Consider the following 23,131-nt stretch of genomic DNA (forward strand, 5'->3'; position numbering starts at 1 on the left):
CTCATGGACATCACTGAGCCTGAATTCCCTGCTGAGGTGCAGAACATGAGAGCCCTGGAATGAGTGTATGTAGAACTTGAGCCAAAGCTTAACTAGCCCGAGTGAGTCATATCCTTCCCATTTGATTCCCGTCCAACTGATGATGTAATGCCCTGGCCCTCTCCCTCGCTCGCTCCCGCTCGCTACACTACCTCCCTCCTCCCCTTTTCTCCTTTTTAGCTCAGCGCTGGTGAAGTCACCATTTAAATCTGGCAGAGCTGAAGCAAAAACTTCAATGTAACCAAAACAGCCCCAGGCCAAGTTCCAGACGTACTGAGACTCGGTGGTGCAATTGCCATTGGAAACGAGTAAACAGAGAAAGAAACAGTGCTGCCTCTGAAGGGCCTGCGCAGCTGCCTGCCGGATCGCAGGAAAACCCAGGGATGGGGCTGACATGATTGACGGGGGCTGATCAGAAGCCCTTGCACACAAACGCGCTGGCTCCCAAATGCCCGCACGGTCCGGGCTTCAGGAAGATCCTGCGATGGGAAAAGGAGGAGAGCGAGCCGGAGACAAGGAGGGAAGCAGAGAAGCCCGTGAAGCGGATGCAGCGTGATTGTGTGGGTCTGGGGAGGATGAATAGCGCTGCTTTTATGGTTTACGCTGACGGACTGGGATTTCTCAGCCCTAGCCTGCGCAGGGCTGGAATCAAGCCCCGCGTCTTTGAAGGATAACTACGGGGCTGTTTCTTGGTGTGCCTTCAAAAGTACAGGTGACAGGCACTTTCTTTCTCCGCTACTTAAAAAGTACCAGAACAGCCCCAAGCCGTACAGCACTGCAAGCTTACGAACTAACTCACTGTGGTGCTGCTGCTGTTGCCTACCCTGCATTTAAAACGATGCCCTTCTGGTTTTTCTCTCCCAAGTCTGATATTCGTCATATTTTTAGGGATTAGAGGACGTTTCTAAGTGGAACTTCCAATAATTTTTCAGCTATGCAAGCATAAGCTATTGTGGTGCAAAGCACTCTGCTGCATCGTATTTCAGTTTCTAAGTCCTCCTGATGTTAAAAGCTACAGTGACTGGGGCTGAAATACTCCCCGTGTCCTCTCACACACAAGGTTTTTTCACTGTTCATCACCCACAATCAGTTGTAGTCAACACAGTACAAAACAGTTGCTCCACGTAAGAATGCAAAGCCTAAGTGATAACAATATGTGAAAATACTTAAGCACACTTAACATCCCTCATCGATCCAAAGACTAACAGTTTCAACATCAAACTGCAGAGATTTAAGCATTAAGGGCACCTGAAACACGGGACAGGTATGTAAAAGTGACTCCTTTCTTTATAGGTCAAGACCTATTTTACAAAGTCACTTCATCCTATGTCTCAGAGTGAAATTCAGTTTTCCAACAGTCAATGGACACACCTACCACCCCAAAATCAGAAAACAATAGGAAAACATCAAAGCCAATGTGTTCGCTTTTCTTCCTTATAACGATGTGAGTTTATGGAAAAGTAATTTCTATTGCCTAGCAGCATTTTACCAAACAGGGTTTTTTTGGGGTGGCAGATTCATCAATTGATCAAAGCAGCAATGCAAGAGATTATTGAAAAGTACCGAAGTCTTCTCCTGAGGATACTCTTACGGTTAAAAATTATCTTTAGAATATATTTCTATGAATCAGCACGGTTAGCTTCAGTCATCGTTTAGCCTTGAATTCAAGTAGTTTTAGTCATGAATCCAAATGATTTTTATTTAAGTTAGATATGATTTTTACAGGCAGAATGAGAGGAGGCAAAAACCAAGGGTTTACCCTATTCAATTAAAAAAAACACAGTTCTCTGCAGCAGGCTGACCTGCTGGATGACATCCTCAATTGATATTGATGCTGCAGCCACTCAGAGTGACACCTTTATCAACCAAGGCAGCTCTGAATTAGAGGTGATCAGCCATAATTATTACTGGCGCCACTGAAGCCTGTGGCTTGACAGCATCAGATGTGGTTGTTATAAAGTTTGGTCCATTGTGTCAATGGCCTGTATAACTCATTTATGTCTGAATTACCAGCTATTGATTTTTTGTCTTCTGTAATGTAATAAAATAAAAGTTAGATCATTCCTAAAGCTTTCTTTTAATTCCAGCCTTGCTGATAGTTTCATTTTAAGCTCAGCCCACTTCTCCCTTGCCACTTAAAAAGATGTGACTTCCAACCCTTTTTCTGTGCATGTCTAAGAGGTCATCTTCCCTTCCTCCTTCTTCTTATTTTGCCCTCTTCCATTTACACTTCTGGATTACATAGCTTCTCATCCAGTTTTGCTACTGGCATTGCTATAGTTTGTCATGGGCCCAGGACAGATGCTGGGCTCAGAACAGCTTCAAACTGAAGGGGAGCGTGGCTACAACCGAGGCACAAACTTAAATCCCAGGGCCTGCCTTTGGAAGGAAGGAAGGAAGGAAGGAAGGAAGGAAGCTGCCACCAAAGAGAAAAAGGATTACCCTGAGAAACCCAGCTTACCCTGGGGCTGTTTGTGCATATGCATCCATTCCTGCAGTGCTGCCAGTGAACCGGCCTCTTCTCACTCTTCTGAAAGACCCACACTTCCACCACCCTGCTGTATTCAGAGCAAAATGCAACCAAAAAGATGATGCAGGAGCTGCAGTGTAGTTCATTGTCCTCCTGAGGCTTCAAGCACTTGCCTGGCAACTGTGCTCTTTCCAAAAGAAAACTTTGTTTACCAGAAGCCAGAGCAGATCCATTGTCCATCTGTGAGCATCTTACTCAAAATACTAGAGGAGTGACTGTGTTTGCATGGCAAATGGCCATTTTAATTATTATTACCTTCATAGACACAAAATAATTTAGAAGAATTAAACTGCCCTGAAAACAGCCTTTGTCTTACAGAAGGAATTTCCAGGAGTTAGAGCATTTTCTGAAACAAACAAGAAAGAACCAAGCAGCCCGAACTGCCAATCATTTTTAAATTACATGTTTACACTCAATTCCCACTTCAAGAAGCAAACTGCTTTAAAACAGAGCTCACGCTCCAAAGGAGTTAAAAACTTATTTGTTCTTGCTGGTGGGAATACAAAAAGTTCTTTCCAGGCAGGTATTTCCAAGGCCTATTGATTTTTTTCTTCCCCTTAACAGGAAACACTGTTTTCCCATTTTCCTTCCTGTGACAGACCAGTTAATGATAAAGAATGTCCTGTGCTCAGAGGAAATTCCACTTGCATGCAAGAGCTCCCTCTTTATCTGTTTACTTGTCTGTCTTCTCTTTCTCCCCCCCGCCCCCCTCCACCCCCAGCCTTAAATTTCCATGTTCAGCCACACTCAAGAATAGGGCCGTTGTGATGAGAGTTGTGGGATGTTTTAATTCTAATGGGAGCCTTCTTCAAAGCAGCGCCCTGGCCAGCGCAGTTATGACTCCAGCTTAGCTGTCTCGTTCAGGAATGTTTGCAACACCCTCCCTCCAGCATGTTTCATCCTCAGGGAAAGGGTGGTGGGGCACACCACAGATGTTTGGTGTAACAGAAACTTGACAAAAAATCACTGCTCCTGCTGAACGTTTCCAGTGTGAACAACCCCAAAGCTCTGAATTTCCAGAGCCCAAATGTCAGAGCGCACGGGGATTATCTCAAAAGTGTATCGTAACAAGGAACTGGGTGTACTGCAGTTGAGATGGCGGATGGACAAATCATCAGTCCTACACGTATTTTAGGTGAGTGTACCACCTACAGCCTTTGGGACTGACCTGTACCTATTGAGATCAGTGGCCCAAAGCATCGGCGAAGACCCTGTGGATGAAAGCACTATAGACAGATCATTTTCTTCTCCGCTACTTGGCTCTTAAAGAGGCTTGATTAAGAAAATATTCTGTAATAATGGTCCTGCACTCAGGAAAGTCTCATTTTCATTCTGACATTATTTTTCATTTCTGACCCAAGAGCCTTGCAGTCCCTGCGGAGTTAAAGAGGCCAGATAATTTCAGGGTTAAATAAGCTTTAATGACTATCACATGTATGGAACCTTAAACCTAGTATTAAAAATTATTTTTTTAAAGTGGCATCTCTTCCTTTTTTAATTTAAAATAACCATCCAGGTGGTTTCCTAAGGATTTCTTTGCAAATTGCTTCCAGTGAACCTCTTCAGTTACAGACCAGTGCAAACCCATGTGGTGGTATTCAGCATTCAGTTCAACTTGGGTGTCCTGTGTTTTCATAGTGGACAGAGGGACCGTCTGCACGGGGAGACTGAGGTCTAGGCAGGCTAGCTGTCACTAGCAAGGACATAAGAATGTATGGCCCCACCAACTTCAGCAGAGCTAAAGTAAGGCAGAGCTAAGAGTGGATTTTTCAACTTGCTCGTAAGATAAGGGGACGCATGTTCCCAAGTCACCTGGGTGCTTCAGAAAAAGCCATTCTCCTTTAAGGAGACACAGATCAAAGCGGTCAGTGTTGAGCCGTATCAGAGCTAGAGCTGGTGTTTTCTATGTGCTCTCCAATTTGTTATGAAATAGAATACGTGGAAATGTCCTTTCTGAGAACTGCCCCAGATTTCTTGAACATAAGCACTGTGAGAAACTGGATTGGACCAAGTCTAAATGAATCCTAGAGCAATGATCTCCCTCCCTCACACATATGCATAAACGTGCTGCTTAGTAGAAACACTCTGCTGAAAATACTTGAGGGAGAAGAAATAGGAAAAGTTCAGCTCTGGAGACAGAGACGTGCAGTGGGCATGATGGCCAGCAGACTTCCTCACAACAGTCTGGCAATGAATCTTAACCTAAATCTTCAAGAACGGTCTCAAGATAAAAAACCCTTCCCCAGTGACAGTCCTAGGCATGCTAACGCCACTTGGGATCATGGCTTTTGTGCTGGGGACACTCAGCTACTAGGGAACGGAGTTGCCTACTTAGTATATACTTGCCAAATAGCCACGGGCCAGTGACTAGCGGCTGACCTGGAAGAGAAGAGCTCAGTACCCAATTACGTATCACTGAGTCGTCCAGCCGAGTAGCCAGCTATTTCGTTACAGCTGTAATCCACAAATACCTAAGACAAACAGGGTAGCATTTTATGCAAAAAAAAATAAAAAAAATAATGCTTTACATTTCAGTAGAACCTTTCACCCTGAAAGATCCCAAAGCACCACACCGGCCAGCCACAAAACCTCATGCGATGCAATCACCCCTGACATGGGAGATGGCAGGCAGCCAGCAAACGGCACAGGAGTGCAGAGGGGAGATGTTGACTGAGGACAGAAGTAAAGAGCTGTGATTATTCTAAAAATGCCATGTAATCTTTAATGTTCGTGCATAATGAACAGGAGGTTTCCTTCCCCCAGTGTGAATCTAATTACTCTAATGGATAATTAGAACACGCTGGTTGAAAAGTGGATCCACTGCTATATTTAGAGTTGCTTGAAGAACCTTTGCCATCCATGTACCATGTACCCTAAATATTTTGACCTCAGATCTCAGATATTTTAATCTTTAATGTGAAACTCTACAGGCTTTATCTTGGACGCAGTTTAAAACTTGAATCACATACGGTCACGTCTCAACTCTTGTAACAGAAAAAAGGATCTGGTTTTGGTGTTCTTTCACCATTGTGCTTCTAACAGACAGAAAAGTAAACTTAAATTGTAAAATCTGGATTAGAAGAGCAAACTCTTGTGTTGTGAAGCACAGTATGGTAAGCACTGAATAATAGTAGAGATTAGTTCTAAAACAAAATTTAGTCTTTTTCATGCATTTCTGTTAGCCCTCATCTTTATTTTTCAGCATGCTAACAATAATTAATATTCTAAAAATCTTTTTTTAAAAATAGGCAAAGATCTGGAACTCAGTTCCAATTGGAAAAGGAGAGTGTTGGGACTCCGATCACCTTCATTACAGCAGCATAGATTTACAGTGCTTACTGGTAAAAACATATACAAGATAACTTGCTTTTAAAGATACATCCTCTTTTTTTGTTAGTAATCCAGCTGATAGTACAATATTTACTCCATGAAAATGAACACCTACAACCAACCACCAGGAAATGTTTGCCGGACTCTTGCTGGACAAAGTGACTTAAGCTTTGAAATTCCACGAATTACAGGTAGCCAAGGAACGCTGCTGGTCCTGGCCACCCCTCGGGCACAGGGTTTACACCACTCAATCACTACCACGACAATGAGAATTCATGATCCAAGTGGTGCCATTTTTAACTTGGCTTTATCCCAAGACCTGGAATTACATCGAGCATCTTGACACCTAAACTCCAGCCTCTTTCAGAACAGATTAGGGTTTCTCAATGCTTCTTCAAAACCAAAGAAGTCTGCAGCACAGAAACTGAGATACGGCCGCAACTAAAGGGCAGCCTGCAATTCCCCATTTGCAGTGACTCCCATTGAAACATAATGTAGAGTTTCCAACAAAACAACTCAGCGACAAGAATTAAAACTCTGTTGTTGATAACATAAAGTTATTATATGATTACACATTTTATTTTAAAAAGGAAAATCTATTGCCTTTTTCCTTTTTTTTTTTTTCTTTTTCCGTAATGGGAGTTAAACAGGAAATCCTAGTTCAGTTTCCCTCACAGTAACTTCTCCAGTCACAGATTCATCATCTCAGAGATCCTTTCTGAAATCAAGTGAGGTCCGTGTGTACCCATTTATGTTTTTAGGATTTACATACTATATTTAATTCTCCAATGCTTTTCTTCTGGAAAAAATATGTCTATCTATTATCTCTAAATGTATTAAAAACAAACAGATCTCTTGCAGACACTCACACAAATCCTTTCAGGACTCTGAAAAGAAAACATCTGCATTTTACTGACATCAGAGTCAAGAGTTACACCACCAGTTCTACTGTAATGATAAATGAAAGAGCAATTATTTCTAACATCAGTTCCACATTCTATGGTGCAGGATGCTGCTTTACTTTTAACACCAGTTTCTATGAATCAAAACATACAGCTTTCCTACTCTGGCATAAATAAGACCCAAGCTCCAGAATAAAAATATCTAGCTATAAAACATGCATGTACTCTGAAATATAGAGTGGGTAAGTACCTATTCTGTACAAACTGTGCCTACTAGGTTTACACGTGGAGCAGTCGTCTGCTTGGATCCTCTCTGACGTTAGCCCGTTCCTGCCACTCTACAAACCCAAATGGTCCTGCTTGTCCTTAGGGACTGTAGCCCATGTCAGTGAGGCACTTCTGTAAATTCTGTATTGGAAAAAATGTACCTTGTTGAAAAATTAACCACAGTCAGAGAGCTTAATTTAAAAAAAAACAAAACAACAAACTAGATTTTAAGCTGTTCAAATAATAACAAAAAAATATTATGGAAGCAGGATAAACAGATTAAAACAATGATGTCTAACTCATCTTGAGAACCTGCAGAGTTCCCTTACAGCCCAAGATTCCTTCTAACACAAGCAGACACTTCTGTGAATATAGCTAAATAGTTTTGATACAAATGAAGCAGCACCTAGATCAGTGTCCCCACTTAACTGGGATGTGTCCCTTCAGCTTTTAAGCTTCCAAAACCTGAGCCTTTACTGTTTCTCTCTTGTCTCCTCACAACTTTCCTTTTTTTTTTTTCCCTCCTTCCACGTAACATGGCTTTAATTTCTTAGGGTTCAGAAATTTTCTGCTGTCTTCAGCCCCCATGCTCAAGCTTTTGTGTGTTAATTATTCTGCATGGAGATGCCAATCTGAATTTAGCTTGAAACCACTTCAGGGCTTATATATTCTTGTAATTGCTTCATAACCGGAACATATGTCTCACCACCCTTCACGTCAATAGTTGCAACATCGTTTTCTCTGCCTTTTACCAATGCAATTTTACCTCTTTCATATCTGTCCAGACTCCTTCTGCAAAGACCTTTTTCCCAACCCTTTGCGTTGAACTGTGTATCCCTTCATCAGCAAAGTCTTTCCTTCTGAAGTTACTTTCTTTCAAGACCCTTGGCAGCAGACCTCCTCCCACCTTCCCTAGCATGTTTTAATCAGTATTACCAGTCAGCTGCAGACCAGTCCGCCGTGCCTGTCTAATACCTCCCAATGCCTCTGGAAAGCCATGTCTCATTATTTAAGAGCGCTTGTGCCTAGGAAATGAGCAGACCACCACAGAAGCTTGCTGCCACTCCATGACCATTTACTACTATCCATGAGCCCTCCCTCCTACATATCTGTTTCCAGACGATGAGCTCCCAGCTTCTTCTAGAAATTTTTTCTTATTCCCCCCAGGCACAGCCTTGCATTTTTTAATATTGTATTTCATTCCGTTTTCATTACTTCAGTACTCAAAGCTCATCCAGGTTTTTTTGAGTTGTTTTTTCTTTTTCTTCTGTTTTCTTTTTCTCTCTCTCTCTTTTTTTTTTTTTTTTTTTTTTTTTTTGTATGATATCCAGGTCTTTCCCTCTATTGCCAGCACCTCCAAATCCTGCGTCACCAGCAGGACTTGTTATACTTGCATTACCATTGTTAATGAAAACGCTAAACAAAATTAGGACTGTGCTGAACATTGTGTAGCTCCACAACAGCCTCCTCCAACCCGACACTTTCCTCTTCAACAACACCCAGTTCTTTCCTCTCCAGTAAACCCCATTAAATTGCAGCATGCTGAACCAAACCTACCTGCCCTGTTTCCTAGAGCACGTTCCTCGTTAGCCGTAGTTGCGGAGCAGTCCACAGCTGTCGGCAGCTTTTACTGAGCGGGAATTTGTCAGCATGAAGAACAGCGCAGGACAAGGTTTACACTTACTGATTCACTCCCAGCCCTGCCTGAAATTTCTTTTCGCTGAAAGAGTGGGATAAGCAACCTTTGGGAAAGTTTTGAAGAGGAGAAAGGTTTTCATTACAATGGAGATAAGAAGTATTAATGCTATGAAATATTTAAGCAACATTTCAGATGTCTGCTGACTCTCAGGACTATCATCAGAGGAATTTTGCATCTGTGCCCCACAGACCTGAGAAGCCCCCTGTGTCAGTCTGCCGTTCTGCTCCAGATATGCTCATTATGAGCCAGTACCATTATACAGAATTTCTGGTGTTCCTAAAAGGGGTTTTAGGAATGCCACAGCAAAAAAATGGATGGTTTGTTTACTTGATTAATGCCGTGATCTATGATTGCAAATCTGTCTACTGTTGCTTTCACAGGAAATTATTTCAAGAACCTCACTTCTGGGTGTTGCTTAACATCCAGCACTGACTCCACTGTAAACTCATGCGCATGATTTATCTGGTGGCCAGCATGTGTGGGAGGAAAGATCTAGGAGTCTGACAAAACTCTTCACTCCCTCTAACTTTCAGGCCATCAGATGTAGAAATCTAGACCGTTACACTCCTAAGCCTGTTTGTAAATCCTCAGCCAATGCAAACTATTAATATTGAGCTAAGTGAGTGCAAAATGAAAGTGATTAGGCACATCCTTTTTTTAAAAAAATTATGCACACATGTTTTACTAGCTCAAAAAGTTAAACCAGGCGATTACGTCATACCAACACAGTAAAAATGACTCCAAGGTAACCTAGGAAACTGTTTTTACTAAATAATAACTGAGTCCCTTCATTTAATCTCAATTCACACAAAACACAAGTTTAGCTTAATCTCCCTTCAGAGCAATCTCACGCTGTAATTCCACGCTGTCTGTCCAGACCGGCTGCGATGCTCTTGCCGTCAGTTCACAGGGCAAAGCTCTCCGGGGACGGTGGTAAGGCTTTCTCAGATGAGGGGGCCTTGTCTGTTGTATTTGCTATTCTTGGTGGCCTGCCAGCAGCCCCAAATTTGGCAAGGTTCAGAGCACAAGCTACAATCCGGTTGCTTGATTATCATGAATATTATTATGTTTATTGATCAGTTAATATGCTTCACTTTGCTCTGTTTTGATTTTGCTTTGATTGTCCGTGTTGGTTATGCTGTGCCTCCAGCCTAAAGAGACACAAGGATGGGCAGCCATCACAATCATCACCTAACTCTTACCTAACATATGGCTCGTATGTTTCTTTTTCCTCTATATTTTGGAGGCCGTGTCATGAAATCTCTGTCTGGTTGCATCTGATTCCTTAGTTGGTCAGCACTTCCACAGAGTGCTTAAACAAAAAGGTATTAAATACGTGCAAGTACTGTTAGAAGAAATGGAAGCTGCACGTGCCCAAAAGCAGCTTCAAGGATTTAGTCAAACGGGAGCTGGTCAGGTAAACATAAAGCAAAACCAGAACTAATTCTAGGATGTGTCTGGTGTGATTTCACCTGCCTCGCTGCCGTCCTCATAATATGCATACGTAGGGGCATATATCTCGCAAACACACACCTAGATAATAGTTATTATCATATAGGAAGCATTCTGCATATATAGTAAATGTGCCTACGTAAAAAGATACAGCTGACTTAAAAGAGTATTGCAGGATTAATGACATTAAAACTTATGTCTACGATTGCATCTTCATTTTCATTCTATCATCTCCCTTTTTAGATACTTTTAAAACCTTCCAAAACTTTCCCTTTTTAGGCTGAAATACTGCAGGCCTGGTCTTTGCCAGATAATGAATATTTTAAAAAACATTTCCTTAAACCATTTTGTCTGTTTTTTAGATGGACAGTGAAAAGTGTAAAGAGTTGTAAAGTCAGAAATCCTGGGAACTGAGAGTTGAACTTTGCCATGAAAACAGTCCTCTCAAAAAAAAGCTTTAAAGGGCATTGATAAAAATTAGATTTTATTTGGTGAAGCCCTTCGAAGTTTTGTTTTGTTTAGGCCAATTATGTTGTCCACAAGTTTTCTTGCTAAGCTTTAAATCATGCACCTAAGAAAAACAACTCTATTTTTCACTTCAGCTAACCTGGCTTCCATAAAAAATTTATAGAGACTAAGAAAAAGGTCTGTAAAGTGCAGAGTGGTAGTGAATTTAGAAAGAAGCACATATGAGAGACAGGCTGATATACTGTCTGCAACTCAGCTCAGCTCGTTTGCAAAAAATGTTTTCATATAAGAGCTTTCTGTTTTGTCTTCTTCACACATATATTTGATCAAATCTGTTGGCTCTCCTAGTCTACGATACCAATTTTATTCTTCCTGTTCTCACTTACTCAGCCTATTCCAGGCTACATCTGTGACCTCTCTAGTCCTTCTGCTCCCTTCCACCCCATCTCTTCCTCTGTAATAAAAATACCAGCCCCTTGAAGTCTCATTCTTCTTTTTCCCCAGCAAAAACTCCCAACTCAGTTCACCAAACCACTGCTCTTTTTTTTTTTCCAAACCCCATCCAACTCACGCCCTTCATACCGCCTATTGCATTGAGCTAATAAGCAGCAAAACCAGCACAAGGGACCCCCCTGAGTTACCTTCTCTGCCTAAACACATTTCCATCGTGCTAAGCTTTCTTTCCTGCATATGAATCTGCTCTTGCTCAGTAGTCTTGCTTCTCACTCAGTAGTCTTGCAAACAAAATTATCTCATTTGGAAACAGCCAGGCCCACGGTACCTTTACAAACTGTTTTAAAAAAACACGGTTTTAGCATGTGCCAGGTAACGTTGTAGGCAGCAGGCAGAAAACGGACTGAAGGGTCAGAGAAGGGATATAAATGGAATAAAAAAATAAGGCTCCTTTTTTCATCAGAATAGTCTTAATGACTGAGAAAATCCAGAATTCATATGTTTAGCAGTCCAAAGTGTTGCTAAAAATGTTTTTCAAACATTTACCACAAGGTGCCAGCAGTTCTTTAATGCTTTTTTATTTTCAATTCCTGCTGTATACACTTAAAGCGGGGGTACAATGAGGCAAAGACTTCAGACAAGGAAGTTATAAGGGGTATTAATGCCAGGATCAGAGACCATTCATAGAGAACAAGATCCCAAGCATATACTAGTACCTTCAAAAAAAAAAAAAACAACAACAACTGAACAACCGAAGGTCAGGTTTAGTAATTTGTACAGAGGTATGAAGCATGCTAGTTTGTGGTTGTTTGGGGTTTATTCATACTTTTGAAACCAGACAAACCATACCAGTACAGCCTATAGTGAGGATACTTGGCTACCAACGTCTGTTTTGCCGAGAGCTTATCCCCTACAAAAATCAGAAAGAGGGAGTAAATACCTTATACAATATAGCAAATCACTCTGTTCAGATTATAACTCCTCGTTATATTGGGACACTTACAAATTCTGCTGTAAACTGCCTAATGGAGGGGGGGGGGGTTCTTAATTAGAATGAGAATATGAGCTGTGTTATGCAAAGCCATCTACCATTTGTAAATATATAAATAATGAAGTATCAATAAGGACGTACTGCAGTCAAGTGGAATTGTTCCAATTAATGTTAGCTGGGTAGCGTTGATCCTAGTACTCACTACTGTTAGATTTAAACAACCATGTTGGTGAAGATTTACCAGTGTTTAACTACCGGACTTTCAATAGCGAAATCAGAATAATTCAGTACTAAAACAGCAGAACTGAAAAGGAGGCTGCCTTTCCAGTCTGCTTTATTACATTTTCAATCATATAGCTAGAACGTGAAAGGTTGCTGTAAAAATTACCTGAAAGTATCTATACATGTTGTATACACTCCATTAAGTCTTAATATTTTATACATGTGTGGCTCTTCCCACTCAGAAACGGGCACAAAGCAATTTACAAACAATATACGCAGCACTAACGAGACATTTAATGCAATATGGTCTCCCTTCATCGAGATACATGACTAAACATCCCCAATGAGTAATATGGCGAGCAGCCACAACAGCCTCAGGCTGTGATCTGGTCTGCTCTCATCAGCTAAACAGGGTTGGTCTTGGCAAGATGTATTTGGGAGCCCTCCAAGGAAATCCCAGGGTGCTTCAGGAAGCAGGGCTGGTGATTCAGTAGGTGGCACAATTCCCCTGGAATCAGCACTCAACCCACCGCTCCCAGGGAAACCTTGGTAGGTGCAACACAATGAACCAAATGGCATTTCAGGCAGGATCCCTCAGCTGAGACTGGTCATTTGTCACACTGTCATGATTTATTAGTGATGCTATGGATTCCGCAATTAAAAACAAAGAAGTCATTGCTGCTGAGCAGTCCTCTCTCTGCAGAGCTCCTTTAGTTTGGAGAAGTTGAAAGAATCTTAACTTTTTCAGTTGCAAATGCGCTGTTTCAAATGGGAACCATCTGTAAGTGCTGCTGTGCTTGGTCCTCACTGCTACCAAGCGAATTTTTTACCTCCTACCCACATTTTTAAACATAGGTGTGGGAATCCTTTCCTTTGCATCAGAAGGTTCCACCTGAAGTACCACATTCACTTTTAGGTACTTCTTCCCAGCTAAAGGTGGGTCAGCCAGGGAGAACCCTTTGGGCAGCTAGAGGAACACCGTGAAGTCTAGAAGAGGACTAAGAACAGACGGAGCAAGGCGGTTAGTCTACAGAAGACAGACATTATCAAATACACGAGACTGCTGAAAACAGAAAGAAGAAATAATAATCTACATTGAGTAGAAGCAAAAATAAAAGGATCAAGCATCAAAAATAAAAAGCAGCAAGGAGGGTTCAGGTTAGACCAAAAGAAAAAATTGTCTCCAAGTACATACAGTTAAGCACAGCAATAGGATGTGTGCTCTGCATTTCTGGAGGTTGTCAAAAACACATTAGAGATATTTCTGTCAGAAATGATGCAGATGTTACTTAATCCTGCTCTGGGCAGAGGATTGGATGAACACTTGAAGTCCCCTCCAGCTATATAGCTCAATGATTCCATAATTTTTATGAAATAAAAAGATTTATAGCTTTGGCATTACAGATTTCTTCCTATTTATATTAAGTTTAAAATAATAATAATTCCACCCCACCAGGGGGAAAAAAAAAAAAAAAGGCGCCTAAAACACATTACACTTGATAAGTCTTAAAAAACTATGCCATGATTATCAGGGGATGGCAGCAAAAATTACACATTCTTAAAAATTTTATGCAAAATTAATCTTGTGGTCTTTCTTTTCTTTTATATAGACATAACCAGAGTCTTCTACTGTTCTTTCCTTGAAAGGTCACAGAGAAGAGCTGAGATTCACATCTGAGTCAATAAGCAATGTCATGAACAATGAAGAATTTACTAATGCTTGGGGAAGTGTCAGACCGTTTTTTATTTAAAGAAGAAAAGTGGGGAAACAGGGGAAAAGGAAGACATTCTCAGAAGCGTAAGTATGACCTCAGCAGACACACCAACTTTTCCTGGAGGCTTCCTCATCAATTGGGCAGCTGTTCAGCTGCTGAGTTTGGGTCTCCCCACAGAGCATGTTACGGTGCTGGTATTAACTGGTAACCCTTTTAGCTGATGGGGCCTCTTGCACCCTGCATTAAAAAAGCTAAGGGTGAACATAATCCCAGAGAATATATTGCTAAAGTTCAGCTTAAACATCTTTGAAACTTCTCTCCCTTTTCCTGTTGTGTTTTTGGGGTTTTTTTCCCCTCTTTTGAAAAAAGGCAAAAAAAGTACAGTTACCCATTAATTTCAGTGATGTGGGGGGAAACGTTTTTGCCAATTTATTTTTTAGGGAAGGCCATGTGGGTAGATCGTCGTCACATTGGAAAGAGATGAAGAGGCAGCATATAAATATAGGAAGAATAAAGGTGAAACGCAGCCTGAGCAGCACTGGCATGTGGCCCTGAGAAGCCATCCTTGCTCCTTTGACTGCTCCCCATGCTCATGAGAAAAGGACCTAATTTCCTGCAGTAAATACATATATACTCCAAAATATTCCTGATCCCTTCAACAATTCCTTTTCTAGTTCAGAACTACAATACAGCCCCTCAGGTTTTGTTTGGCAACCTGTGTCAAAGCAGAAAGAAATCCTGAATGTCAGTAAATTACATTTCTTGTAAACCTTAGAATGTGTTTCTCCTACTATTTAGGAAAACATTTTCACAGTGTAGATAGGACAACATGTATCTCCTAATTGCCTTTGTTAGTTTGCAAGCACATAATCAGATTTGTTAGAAAAATAGCCTCACAGGAGAAGGCATAGTTCATTCTTCAATGAATGGCTCTTAACGGAGATTTACAGTACAGACAGATTACAAGCTTTACTTTCTCCACAGAAAGAAACAAAGAATGGAACCCTTCTAAACAAAATATTCAAACAATTCAAGAGCCTAAAGAAAGAAAAGTCTCTCTTCTTGGCTAGACAGTTTTGATACCTTAATGACTGTAACATTTTAACAGCTGTGGGAAAACTGACATTAAAAAAAAAAATACCCAGCCCAGAAACATGGTCTGTGTACAACATCTTTGAGCTCTTACATTTTATTAGCAATTTGGATTCATTACTGTTTAAGGAGGAAGGAAGGGAGGTAGATGTTCCTGAGAGCTGTTTCTCTAAATGTATTAACCAGAGATTTCCAAGCACGATTTCATATAACACAACCCAAGCCTTAAAAACTGGCTCACGGGTGAGATGTCACAATTTATCCCTTCATTGAAATTCATGCTCCGACACAAGAGGTCAAAGCAGGTATCTGAGCGATCTTCCTTATGAAAATGAGATAACCTCCTTTCATCCCAAAGTCTGATCTGATCCTGCCCCCCCCTCCTCCCTGCCAAGCCGATGCTAGGCGGCAGCTCACAGTTACCACACTGTCACCTTCCTTTTGAATTACGATGCTCTGAAAGAGCGCTGTAGTATTTAATAGCCTGAGATCACAGGCTCTCCTGACACAATACTTTACCAGGTTCTGCCTGCCTTTCAGTGTGCTCATTATTTGCACATGGTCTATGACATCCAGGCAGAATATGTTATCACACAAGTTCTCTTTTTCTCCCACTGTTTGCTCTTCCATTGTATTTATCTCCCTTACCTGACAGGGTCTTGAATGTGCTGTCAGTTTTGTCAGAAAAAAAAAAAGAGCGTTAGCATAGATTTGGGAGGCCCTTTTCTCTAATCTTTTAGGAATCCTAAGGTGCCCTTTAGGATTTAAAACAAACACTGAAGCCTCAAAATGACTTATGTTCCGAAGCTCAACAGCCACCTCCTGATTATCCCATTAGAAATCCCTCGAAGTCTGTGTTCAGACTTCATCAGTCTCAACTAGTCAGACCTCAGGGTGGAGAAATGGACATGATGAGTGTCCAGAAATACTGCACAGGGAGACATCTTGTAGTAAGAGAGTTTTAGGGGAGTAGTTCTGCTTAATTACAGCCATATTGAAGCTGTGCTTTTGGGAGGGATATAAATAAGGTAGTTAACAAGCTGAAACACAAAATGCACTTCTTTTGCCCTTATAGACTCTGACATCCCCATTTTGTTACACTTCACAGGGTTTGTTGTTACATTTTTAATACCTAGCTTCCTCTCCCAGCTCCCTCCGGCTAGGACAGGACTGCGTAGCAAAATGAGACTTTATTATTTGAATAGGTTATTTATTATGTTTTTTCCCTAAGAGGAAGGCCAGCAATTATTCTTTTAAGTAAGCCATACAGCTGACAGAAAAAAATCTCTCCTTCTAATAACAGTTTACATCCAGACCATTGGTATTATATCCTCTTGTGCTGATCAGAGAGCGCTCCAGGGAAGACCACAGCTCTGGATCAAGCAATGTTGGTGATGTCCTGAGAAGGACAGTCCTAAAAACCCCTAACAAGCTTAGAAGATGGTCCACATCCAGAGGAACAAACCCCTAACAAGCTTAGAAGATGGTCCACATCCAGAGGAACATCCTCCCAGTGCAGCAACCCATGTATCAGTTAACAAACTCAGTTTATTTTTCCAGAACACAAAGGCGAACTCCTCTGTCAATGATAGTTTAGGTTGTTACATTCAGCTTCTTACATAATTATTTTGCAGTCTCACTGTATACAGTGTTAATATTCTAACGTATGCCTGATGCTTAAATACTGAAATGATGGTATCTTTATAGCAGGGGGAAGTTCTGCAACTGAAGTAGTCAATAAAACAGCTCTTCCTACATTTATCCACATTATCTTTTTTGTGTGTGTATGCCCACACTCCCTCAATTGAACACAATTTTGTACATGAGAAATATTTGCTCCTCTGGCTTCAGCAACTATCTGTAAATCAGGCAAAGGATATAAGGTCTGACATATGGAATGTTATTTTAAATCTTCCGCCTCAGCTTCGAATCAGCAGGAAAGAGTGCTCCACAGCAATCTTCCCCACGAACCTCCCCACGCACCTGACTAGCATCTGCTTCAGTTCCTTACAGAGCGAGGAAACAGATGACTTCAATAGGACACCAAATTTGCAGCCCCTCACGGAAACCTCTCTCAGTGTCAGCCCAGCCGAGTGACATTACAAAGTCTGTTTCCCCTCCTTTGATACTAAAAAATTTTCTCCTTCACTAATAACTAGAGAGACCTTAAGTATCATGCTCAAATTGCCCTAATCTCACTCTGCTCTCACCCTTTAAAATCACTGTTAGTGGCTGGCCCCTGGCAACACAACAGCGTTTTAACTCGAACTTCCATGCAATAAACAGCTCAGATTTCCTTTAAAAGGAACACATACACACAACAGACTGGGGGTGCACAGAAGTTTTATGCATCTAGCAGTTTTTACATATTCTACTGTTATTCATTTAAGGCTGACCAAGTGGTCCTCAGGGGATGGCATGCACAAGCATAACATTATAAGTGTTAATAGGAAACGGATCTGAACAAAGAACCGCATTTCCCCATTATATTGTGTTTCTGCTTTAGTACATCATGTTAGTTTCCTTCGCAGCTGGCTGTTTTGCCTGTTGTTTCACGGGCAACTATCATTTTGCTCATAACTTTGCTTTTTTCAATATATTTTATATACATGTATAGGCATGTGGGATTCTTGCTTTGGTTTTAATATAAATGACTTATCTTACATGCTTTGGAGAGCTCATAACATAAAACAAGTAGCAATTCAAAAATGACAACAGAAAAATATGACTTATGCTGCCATGCTAGAGAGAAAATTAGAGTCCAGTCGTCATAACATGTGATCAGAGATATAAATCAATTAGTCGGTTATTAATATAAATAAAATAAACAGAAAGGTGCAAGGCAAATTCTTGCTTTTTTAAAAACCCCTCAAACTCACTTCAGTAATATTCTGTTGTTTATGAGCCCTTGAACTAAATTCCTCCCTCTCAACACGTATGCAATCTGTGCTGCGGAATAGCTTTACCCTTCCAGTGGTGGGGGAAAAAAATCCTTAAACCAGGCAGAAAGCGTACCAGAACATGCACTGCGGGAGCCACCTCACAGCAAGTCAGGCTCACTCTCCTGCGGACATATTTTTCAAGACACCAAAGCAGATAGGTGAGCATGCATCCCCCTGGTGCTCCTGGGGGTTTGTGTACAGTCACTTGGGCAGGCAGTGATGGTGTACCTGCACGGTACCACCGCTGCCCGTTCACTTCTGCAGAAGTGAAGAGGGCAGCGCGCCTGAATTGCTTGCACATGTACGAAATGGCTAACGCAGACATACCAGACCAATTATAATATATATAAATCAATGACTACGCTTCCACACTTTAATATATGAAGTCTCCGTTAAAACAAGCGTACTTTTTTTTAAACTCCAACGCTCTTGTACTTGCTGGGTTTTCAAGAAATAGGTACCACCCTTTCCAATTGCGCTCTGCAGTGAAGTTACACCCAGAGCATGACGTGACTGCAATTACTTTCTCCCAAATGTACACCACGTCAATGTACAGCTTGGAAAAGAGAAAGGTCTTCCTTATTCTCAAAGATTTGTTAACTAAACTAACACCACGTTTGTAGCAGCACACTTTCATTGGAGAAGGATTTATTTCAGCCTCCAGAAAAGTTCCACTGGTGACAAAAAACTCCCGAGCTCTTCAGAGCAATGTTCAATCTCTCAGCTCCGTTTCAGCTTCTTTAATATTCTGTAAAGTCCAAGGTCTATACTTTCCCCCCACGTTCCTTGCTTTTAAAGATCTATTTCCTAAATGAGGCATGACTCCTTTCAGGATGACAGCTTGTAAAAATCACTTTAGGGTACACTTTCCCTTTTAAGGAAGCAGCTTAGCCACTCCTTTATCCCCAGAATATATGTACATCCCATCCCTGCGAGCAACAGTTCCCATCAGCAGCGTTTCCCATTCCCCACATCTGCTTCTGAGAGAAATCCCAGCCACATCAATCAGCCTCATACATGCACAGACTAGGCGAATGTGTTTGTTGTGCTTTCAGAGCACAGTATCAGGAAAGATACTAAGTTATCAGAAAAGATATTAAGCTAGGTAAAAAGCATTTAATCTACATTGTCCACCACACACCACGGAATCTCCCTCTGATCTCTAAAGAACCCACGCCAATATTAGTAACAGTGTGGGTAAGGGATGGTTAAAAACATTTTACTAAATCTGGGGAGAGGAAGGGACCTTTGAAAAACTAGAATTTTTTTATTTTCTCATTTTCATAGAAAAGATTTGCTTTCCACAAGAATATCCCAATTTATTTCCCCCACCCAGCAGACAATTGACACTGCAATACTGTTGGGTGTTGAATGAGAAGTCAGATATTTCCCACTAAAATTTTTGGCTTTATTTTATTTCTGAGAAAAAGAAATATTTCATAGAAATAGACCTCATGGTTACACCATTCTGCTGAGAGAGCCTGGTTGATACCACAGCTCAGATCCAGCTCAGGAAACTACACCCTCTGGCAAAAGTTCTCCTAAAATTTCTAATAGTTATTACTTAAGTACACTATTACCTGTCATGTATGCTACTTTGGAGCATTAATGATGCTAATAGTGATCCTATTACAGGGTTTGCAGCACCAAATTGCTCATATTTCAATGTCAAAGGGATCTTAAATTAAGCATGCAAAGCTCAGCTGCAGTTTGAAAAGTGTTGGAACCTGAAGCATGTAATAGAAGTGCATGGAAAGTACAGTAGAAATTTGCACTCAAATCAGCCAAAATAATTTTTTTTTTTTAATATCAACAATACATTACACTAGCAACTATTCTTTAGATCCAGTGGTTTGATTATGGATTTAAAAAAATATATATTTCTTTTTAAAAGAGATAACATGAGGCTTGCTTAATTACTGGTGGAATGATTCTAGAGTTCACTATGATTTCAGTGAACTATAGAATGGAGAAATAAGTGTTTTATGGACCTTTCTAAGTCCCTATAACCTGACAGAGTAACTACTGATCCGTCTGCTACAAAAGACATTCAAGCTGTTGTGTTAATTTTCAGCAGCTCAAGGCACATCATTTTATAAAGAATAAGTAGCCAAGGAGCAAGAGGTTAGTGGAAAGAGGTGGCAGTCAATACTCTTCCTCTTTTCCATTATGTAGTCAGCTAAAGGACCAGGTAAGATAATTAAGGAGATGATATGGTATGCAATGCATTGCTTAATTTTCTGGCAGTTAAAGTTAAGCCTAAGACTACAGCCCAAGTGACTTCAGCCCATCCGTAACTGCAAACTGTACAATAATCTCACTGCAGGCACATGATCTTGAATTTACCTATAAAAACAACCTTCAGAACAGAAAATTTAAAGGATACTGGCAAATCATTTAGGAAAGAAAACTTGAAAATGAGCAAGTCTTTGGCAAGCTGTCTAGTTATCACTACAATTAATTTATTGCACTTTTTGGAGGAGCTATATAATATGGTCTACCTTAAGAAAGTAAGTTAGGCACCAGCTTTTTAAGAAACAAAAAAGCAAGGGATCACATTAGAAATGCTTAACTTTCTGTGTAAGTCTTACTGACTGAAGTCACTGATGAGACTTTTAGAAAGTACATAATTGCGAAACTGGACAAAAGGAATTTTGTATTTTCACATCTTAGGCACTCATTACAGAATCAAAATCCTTTCTGAAGGTCCTCTGAACTTCATACATTCCTTAGATTCAGCATTACAAATTCTCAAAAAGATTCTCACCTTTCAGGATGTAACATGAGCTAAACTGAGCATAAAATCTCATTCATACATTTTCATCAGGCCTCAATACCTGCTTTAAAATTCTGCCCTGAGCTTTGGTAACTGCTGTCGAACACTTTGCTATGTAACAATGAAATTTTAGGAGAAGTGCTGTAGGGAAGAAATGTGATTATAAAACCCCCATGTCATACTCCGTAAATTTTCAGATTTGAGTTTTTATGACTTGTACGTTTTTAAGGCAAAAAGACCTAAACAAATCTCAGATATGAATTTTGAAAACTTAAGAAATGAATGAGATCTAGATTTTAGTGTAACGCTGTGCCTGTGTCTCTAGTTTTATGATAAGCCAACAGTACCGATATCCAAACCTACTTTCCCTACAAGCACCTCTGTAGTTCCCCAAACCAGTAGCTGCTTTCCACCCCCTAACACTCTGCCTCTTTTTACCCACACCCCTCAGAAAGAAGCGACACTTTCACATGATGCACAAGGACAAACCGCACTGATTACTTTTTTTTTCAGAAGGATCTCCTGCAACAATCCTGATCACAACTCTTAAAGTACATAAACACCACCACGTGTTAAGAATGTATCCTAATTCATTCCCAGTGAGTTCTGTTTGTGTCAGACGCTGCTTGTGTTACCGGGTCTTTAGAACAGGGGCTGTCTATATGATGTGTTTTCTACAACACTATGCATTCATGGTGTGCAGTCCGTTGGTATTATTTACACTTAAAATTTGCTAATTGGAACTCCCCCATTTTAAGAGACAGTAAGCACAGCACCCTGGTGCCTAATTTTGACCTTCTAAGTCTACTCAGAAACGGAATAACTGTTTTGTGCATATATGCATACCGTGAAGTAAAAAGAAAACAAAACGGGCATACTATAATTTAATTTGTTCTTAACTGTCAGTCGCTAAAGTTGAATTTCCCATACTTGCGGCTGCTGTCTGTGTCCCTTTTACCTCCAGTTGCAAGACAGCTGTCAGCTTCTTCCCCTAACCCCAGGATCGAGACTCGATATGGCCTTAACACTACCTCTTGTTTTAATCAGCTTGGAGCCTGAGAAACCCAACATTAAGTCCTCCTGGGAGCACTATGAGCTGCTTACGGGCCAGTGGGCTAGACCTCATCTAGCTGTCTATCTGATACCGTCTTCTACATTTCTGTGTGAATCAGTGCAGACGTGCTCTTTCTGGTGCATGCCAGAGCCCTCCAGCACAGCTGTGAGAGCTGAATGATCTTTTATAATGACGATAGAGAGCGGGTAAAAAAGAAAAGAAACATTAAAAGATACACACGCACGTGCTAGGTGCAGAGCAAAAAGCAACCAGGGTCAGGCATGACAAGGGAGCACATTTGAGAAGTATTTCCAAAATCCTTATCTGTAGAAATTGGCAGCCACTGTTATCCGTGGCTGCGAAATGTTCTGATGCAGTTTTTGAAACCGGACTTACTTTTGGACTCCTGGTACATGAGATAATCAATATATCTCCATACAGGGAAGCATGCGGTTGGACAACTGCCTAAGAGGTGGTGGCAAGCCAGAAGAGTGGCATTACCTTGTATTATCTCACTAACAGTAACTAACAGCAGCACACAAGCTGCACATGACACCCTATTGTCCACGTATGTTATTTTGTGCCTATTCATTAAAGAGGTGATAGGTGCAGAGTGAACAATGTCAGCAGCAGCTGATTTATAAGCATGAGAGAGTCATAAACCAGGCTGTTATACTGCTCAGTAAACAGCCCGGAAATTATAACTAGCAGTTGATCATTCTGCTCAATCAGTGTTCAGTGTGCACAAACAAAGAGATTTACAAACACAATAAAGCAATAAAAACATCTCCCAGAACATTTCTGTGAATAAGCGTGTGATTGCGCTAACAGCTATGCCAGCGTATATACCTAACCAGCCAGTTTAAGATGGCTGATTGGTTCCACTATATTACACATGAGACAACCGCTAGAATTTTCCAAAATTAATTATTCAAGCAAAAAGTCAGAGCCTCAAATGACAACGAACTATCCCAACATCACCATAACATGAGACAGAAGCACAGTCCGAACCAGACCTCCAGATGCTGAGGGTAAAATAGTAGGAGGTATGAATTGAGGCTCTATTTTAGATCATTTACGTATTAATCTGGCAAGCTGTATTTGAAGATCAGTGTTCCACTGATCCTTCATACTAGTCATTTATTCTGCAGGGTATGGAAAAAAGTCTAAGCTGCCAAACAGATTGCACTGCAATGATG

The 23,131-nt window shown here is 40.8% G+C and overlaps 1 protein-coding gene across 2 annotated transcripts in view; it reads right to left on the reverse strand.

Moving 5' to 3' along the window:
* CREB5 (cAMP responsive element binding protein 5) overlaps positions 1–23,131 on the reverse strand; it is a 338,565-nt gene that overhangs the window by 102,916 nt on the left and 212,518 nt on the right. Inside the window, exon 1 of one of the 2 annotated variants that reach the window (XM_080386501.1) lies at positions 1–23,131. This exon is cut by the window's right edge and continues 35,194 nt beyond it. The exons of the other annotated variant lie outside the window; for it this stretch is intronic. Within the exon in view, the coding sequence (XP_080242627.1) occupies positions 1–47 (47 nt within the window). The 5' untranslated portion in view covers positions 48–23,131. 2 annotated transcript variants of the gene reach the window in all.

The sequence above is a fragment of the Falco punctatus genome, assembly GCF_963210335.1.
Source record: "Falco punctatus genome assembly, chromosome: 4".
Classification (NCBI taxonomy): Eukaryota; Metazoa; Chordata; class Aves; order Falconiformes; family Falconidae; genus Falco; species Falco punctatus.